This window comes from Ipomoea nil, unplaced genomic scaffold (assembly GCF_001879475.1).
Source record: "Ipomoea nil cultivar Tokyo-kokei standard unplaced genomic scaffold, Asagao_1.1 scaffold0268, whole genome shotgun sequence".
Classification (NCBI taxonomy): domain Eukaryota; kingdom Viridiplantae; phylum Streptophyta; class Magnoliopsida; order Solanales; family Convolvulaceae; genus Ipomoea; species Ipomoea nil.
In genome coordinates, this window is record NW_017616696.1 from 2,462,290 (window position 1) to 2,469,064 (window position 6,775).

The window sequence follows — 6,775 nt, forward strand, 5'->3', positions numbered from 1 at the left end:
TTAAAATTTTGATCATTGTAAATATATTTACACAAATTTAACCTCTCAAAGTCTCAATTGTTTAAAATGCACTTATAACTCCTAATGTTATATAATGTCAAACTTCATTAACATATATGGGTTTATTTTATTTTATTTTATTTATTTAGACTTAATATTCACTATTACAAATAATGTTCCAATAGAGAGTAAAACTTTGACCATTGATATTGATTCAAAATGAAAAATTAACCTCATAAAAAAGAGTTTGCTAGCGGAATTTGATAATTATATGATAACAGAGAACATAATCAACAATTAAGGGATTAAATATGTCCAAATCAATTAATAGAGACTAAACTTTTAAAAGTGAAATAATTCAAGGACCAAAAGTACAGTGTTGTTTTCCCTATAATTTATTACAATTATAATATCAACTGCTAACAAATATGACCTCCAATGCATTCATACGTCTACTTAATATATATATATATATATATATATATATATATATATATATATATATATTTGTGGGTGCCCCCGAGAGACCTAAAAGGTGGCCCTTACAATTTTATCATCTGTGACAAAGTGGCAATAATAATAGCATCAAGAAGGAGAAGGTTCTTCAAATTATCTGAAGATTGATCAATCTCAACAATCTTCAAACTGTTAGTTTGATCAAGATTAGCTAGAAAATCGACACATTTATTCCCTTTAATTCTCTCAAAACTGGTGGAACCTGCTTTGTAATTCCCATTTGATATCGAATGTCTTTACAATTCACTTCATAATATAATAATTATGAGTTAATATCTCCAATGGTTCCTCGAGTATTGTGCTTTTACCATCAAACGTCATTCCAGTATAAAATGACCAGCAAACATCTTTCGAGTATAAAAAAGTGACCACCCGTAGTTTTCCGTTAGCAAATATGTGAAAGTGGCATTAAATTGAAGGGTAAATTGAGTGAGTCGTAAATGTAACACCACATTCATGTCTTTGTTAACGGAAGACCACATATGGTCATATTTTTATACTCGGAGGACATTTATTGGTCACTTTTGATACTCGGAGGACGTTTGCTGGTTATTTTATACTCAAAAAATGTTTGCTGGTAAAAGCACAATACTTGAAGGACCATTAATCCTATAATTTCACAGATTTTATTATGAAACTTTACTAGCCAGGTTCTTCTCCTATCAGGATTAATTATTCACTTAATGGGAGTATCAGTTAATTATGTCGAGAAAGAACTACTTGAAAGAGGATTATTTAGTGAAATAAAAAGGTCCAAAATGAAAATTATCTAGAATTAATATTTTTCAATTGTACTAAAAATGTATGAAAACGTGTTCATACAAAAATCAAAGAAACCCAAGAAAAGACATCGACAAAAACCAAAACCTTGGAACGACCACATGGAAACTTTACTGGTTGGCATTCACTAGCTAAATAGACGATCTTGTACTTTAATATTTTCTTTTAAAAAATACAATGTAATCACTAGTCCAGCTGTTATAAATTATTTATTTATAGATACAATTTGTAAAATACATAAAATCAAATTTGGATATGAAGAAATTAATTAATTAATTAATAGAATCATTATATTATTGATGTCAACTATAGATGAATCATGCATATATATATATATATATATATATATATATATATATATATATATATATATATATATATATATATATATATATATATATATATATATATATATATATATATATAAAGATTTTATTAAGGAAAATCCCTTCAAGACATCCACACATGATAATTTTCAATTTTTCATGGGATAGAAAACCTGGGTTATAAAATAAAAAGGAAAAAAAGAACAATGTTAGATATAATTACAATATGTTACATACAATATCATCATTAATTACGGTTTCAAAAAGAGAATTAATTATAAATAATGAAAAATGAAAAGCATATATTACTTATAAACATAAACTGGCATAATTTTCATTTAATTAAACATTCCCTTTTTCCAGTTCATTAAGGAAGAAAAAAAAAAAAAAGAAATTATATACACCGAACTTCATTAAATTCATTGAAAGAGGACGCAGGTGTCAGTTTCGGTTTCCATAGGGCTATTACAGTCATTCCATCGTTTTAAAAAAACGGTGTTGTTAATTATAGCGAGTCAAATGACGGGAATACCCTTAGCATGATTGTATAAATATAGCGGGGCTTTGAATGTCTCTCCCCACAAAGGCATTCCCGACAGCCATATATGTCTGTATCTATGACTGCCCCCACTCTAAACTCCGCCAACAGTTCAAAAATGGCTGTCTCAGATGACCATAAAATTCTCACAAAAGCTTTCTCAGGTGGATTTCGTTTTCTTTTCTAAGCTTATCATCCTCGATTATGATCCGAGGTTGTTCCTTTGAGAATGGAAAATTGTATCATTGTTTATAATCCGAGGTTGTCTACTTGTCTGTGGTGTTTCAGGGCTGGGTGTGGATGAGAAGGCGTTTGTGTCGGTGCTGGCGAAATGGAATCCGAAGCACAGGCAATCCTACAGGAAGAGCACTCATCAATTCTTCAGGGATGATGAAAGGCAGTTCGAGAGGTGGGATGATCATCATGTCCTTCAACTCCGACAAGAGTTCTTGCGTCTCAAGGTACTGGGTTTTCTAGCTTAAAAAATTTAAGGTTGTGCGTAAATCTAGCCCACAAGTTGTTTGTTCTTATGCCAGAATGTGAATTCCGTAGTTGTTATGTCTGATCTGCAAGTTTTAGGCGACCATATATTTTCTTATATCCTTCAATAATAATAATAATAATAATAATAATAATAATAATAATAATAATAATAATAATAATAATATATACACATTATATATTGAAGTTATATGTTAGTTATCTCTTAAAACATAAATATCAAAATTTTAAAAATGTATTATTATTATTGTTATTATTATTATTTACAATCATTTAAATATCTAAAATCTAAATAAATTTAAAATTTTAATATAAATTATTAATATTTAGCACATGTTTTTTGCGCCATCGCGCATAAAAAATACTAGTATATATATAAAATGAAAAAAAATAACAAGGTCGAGTCGGCCGAGTTCGCCGCCAACTCAACCAACTTAGGCGCCTAGGTGGCCGACTCAGTCGAGTTAGGCACTTAGACGGCCGCCTAGGGGGAAAATCGCCACAGTTTAGGGGTGTCTAGGCGATCGTGTAAGTTAATTTTTGCAACAGTGAATCCAGTACCATGTAACTAGAGGGATTGTTGGCCGGAGGCCATAAATGGCAAGTCTAGCACCCTGGCTTTTGGAAATGTGTGGAGGTATAAGAAAATAAAATTAGGCATTTGCTATAAGCTATAGCTTTTGGTGTAGTGGGAAGTGCTTACCCTAACAAAATGTGAATTCATAAGTTTCAGCTAGATTAGGATACAAAGATTTTTCTTGCAGTTGCAGAAATCGAAACATGTTACCACTAGTCATCATCTTGTGCATTGAGTTCAGGGCATTTCTTCTATCAGCATATGCATCAAATTTGGCAGTAAATTTCTGCAAATCAAACCACTGCACACTAATAATGTTGGATCCTTAGTAAACAAGACCATCTTAGCTTTTGACTTAGTACTTTGTCTGCCTGTGTTTCTTGTTAGTTATGTTATTGATTGATGATTTCAGGATGCAGTGGTGCTATACATGATGCATCCCTGGGAACGCGATGCACGCTTATTCAAGGAAGCATTGCTGAAAGAACCTCAATTCGATTTGCTTATAGAGACGGCCTGCACTAGGCCGTCCGAGGAGCTCTTGGGAGCCAGAAGAGCCTATCATTCCCTGTTTGATCACTCTATTGAGGAAGATATAGCCTTCCACATCCAAACCCCTGAAAGAAAGGTATTAATTGTCTGATCTGACACAGACATTGTTTAGTACTAGTACTAGTACTAGGTTTGTGTGTGTCAATTTCAGTTCTGGTTTGGGATTGATTTGTGTTTTGGTAACAATTAATCAGTTCTGGTTTATGCATTAACAGCTTCTGGTTGCACTTGTGAGCTCGTATCGCTACGAGGGACCAAAGGTACACGAAGACGTCGCGAAGTCTGAGGCTAAGGTGCTGGCTAATGCCATAAAACATGCTGGTAACAAGAATCTTGTTGATGATGAGGAGATTGTGAGAATACTGTCAACAAGAAGCAAGTTGCATCTCTTGGCACTGTACAAACATTACAAGGAAATCACTGGCAAATTCTTGGATGAGGTACCATAACCAATGTTGTAGAAAGTGTTAGGCCCTAGTCGGGCGCCGCCTAGGCGGGCCAGTGATAATAGTAAGAAAAAAACATCAGTGTACACATTGCACACCTAAAAAAAAATAAAAAAAATAAAAAACTAGGCCAAGTTGGGGGCCGAGTTGACCGACTCGGGCTCCTAGTTGGCTAACCCAGGCGCCGAATTCGCAGACTCCAGCGTCTAAACTACCTTGTCAGCAGACCGACTAATATCCGCCTAAGGGTAAAATCTCCTCAGTCTAAGGGCACCTAGGCAGCCGCCTTAACCGACTTTTGCAACAGTGATCATAACACACAACTTCAACATGACAACATTGATTAAACAAACAAACAAACAAACACACAAAACCAACAACGTTTGCACTTGCTTCATCATTCCTCTGTCTCACTGTCTGCAGGATCTTCATGCTCACTTGCTTTTGAAGCAAACCGTGCAATGCCTTTGCATGCCACAACTGTATTTCAGCAAGGTGAGATAGATACAACTGTCGAACATATAATATATGAAATATATATAAACGTGTAGTCTCACTATCAGATTTTTATATACAGATTTTGGATGCGTCGTTGAGACTGGGGGTGGACGAGGCGGCTAGAGATTCGGTGACTCGGGTGATTGTTACCCGAGCAGATGAGGACATGAAACACATCAAACAAGAATTTAAGACCAAGTACGGAGTTGCTCTGTCGGACAGGATTGGAGAAGTTGCCAATGGCAGCTATAAGGAACTGCTGCTCACTTTAGTTGCAAAGTCGGAATGAACATTTTGAGTTGATTTGAGTTTGGCCATTACTGGATCTGATTGATTTCCTCCATATATGCTTTTTCTTTTCCCTGATAATCCACCTTCCTACTTTAATTTGCGGCTTTTGTATGATTTCTGTACTTTCAATTTAATGATGATTAAATAATAAATAATATTGATGAGTTATTGAGCTATTATTACTACTTTACTATTATGGCACGTTTGGTTCATGGAATAGGTCAGGAATGAAATAGCATTCCTTGGAATAGACCTATTCCATCGTTTGGTTGGATCATTTTGTCATGGGAATAGCATGCCTAGGAATGAGCTATTACCTTCGCAAGGGGAATAGTCATTCCTAGGGGGGCCTTGGTATTAGCTATTCCCATGCCCTTGGGAATAGCTTTTATATCACAAATACCAAAAATACCCTTTGCACATTATATAATATTTATATATATTTAATAAATATAGTGTATTAAATAAATGTATATATTTAATTAATTATAATTTTTATCCATCAATCTATATATATATATATATATATATATATATATATATATATATATATATATATATATATATTTAAATAAATTGTATATACACACACACACATTTTGTAGCGTTTGTAATTGGCATTTTGAGAAAAAAAAAGTAATTTCTCAAAACACCGGCCGTGACAGTTTATTTTATATATATATATATATATATATATATATATATATATATATGTAAATATATGTAAAATAAAAAAATAAAAAAAATAACTGTATAAGACTCCTTAATTATGGAGTCTTGGCTCCTAAATTAAGTAGTCTGCTCATCTGCATGCCTAGCGGATGGGCATTGCAAGCTTGCCTAGCGGATGGGCATTGCAAGCTTGCCTAGCGGATGGGCATTGCAAGCTTGCCTAGCGGATGAGCATTGCAATTGAAATTATGGAGCCTTAAGACTCCTTTTATAGGAGCATCAAGGCTCTATTCCTTACTTCTCCAACCGATGTGGGATAAGTGAGAAAATACATATAAAAATAAATATGTATTTGTATAATAATAATAATAATAATAATAATAATAATAATAATAATAATTATTATTATTATTATTATTATTATTATTATTATTATTATTATTATTATTGTTATTGTTATTCTCTCTCACACACACACATACATATACATGTATATAAATATATATATATATATATATATATATATATATATATATATATATATATATATATATATATATATATAACAGTATATCATAATCATATTCATTATTATTATTATTATTATTATTATTATTATTATTATTATTATTATTATTATTATTATGTATAAGGGTATTTATGTCTTTAAAACCTATTCCATTTCTATTACTTTAACCAACCAAACACTGGAATACAATTACTAAAGTCTATTCCTTCAGCAAACCAAACAACAGAATACAATTCATATTCTATTCCTTACCTATTCCATTCCATGTGGAATATCATTCATATTCCCTCCAAATTCATTCCGTGAACCAAACGTGCTGTTAGTCCTTTTAAATGGTGTCTTATTACTTTTGAATTTTGATGGATGCTCAATATAGTTATCAATTAAATCGGAGATTTTTATTTAGGTCAATCTTATTGTATTAAGTAGATGTGGTTAAGTGGTTATGGTTGAAGTCAAATTTTCTGCCAAGTAATAGAAATTAAAATATTTTGATTTAAACCTATGTGATTTTACTAGGTCACAATTTGATATTCATATATAACGTAT

At 32.1% G+C, this 6,775-nt stretch overlaps 1 protein-coding gene across 1 annotated transcript; it reads left to right on the forward strand.

Moving 5' to 3' along the window:
• Positions 1-2,204: 2,204 nt before the first annotated feature.
• On the forward strand, positions 2,205-5,195 carry LOC109148167 (annexin D4). The gene is made up of 6 exons (XM_019296003.1): positions 2,205-2,324; positions 2,449-2,621; positions 3,651-3,866; positions 4,006-4,230; positions 4,660-4,731; positions 4,814-5,195. Exons 1-6 carry the CDS (start codon positions 2,228-2,230, stop codon positions 5,021-5,023), a joined length of 993 nt encoding a protein of 330 aa, XP_019151548.1. The 5' UTR covers positions 2,205-2,227; the 3' UTR covers positions 5,024-5,195.
• The last annotated feature ends 1,580 nt before the right edge of the window (positions 5,196-6,775 follow it).

Coding starts and splice junctions, on each gene's coding strand:
- LOC109148167 (XM_019296003.1), top strand. CDS start 2,228: ATGTCTGTATCTATGACTGCCCCCACTCTAAACTCCGCCAACAGTTCA. Junction 3,867..4,005: donor TCCAAACCCCTGAAAGAAAG/GTATTAATTGTC, acceptor ATGCATTAACAG/CTTCTGGTTGCACTTGTGAG. Junction 4,231..4,659: donor CTGGCAAATTCTTGGATGAG/GTACCATAACCA, acceptor CACTGTCTGCAG/GATCTTCATGCTCACTTGCT.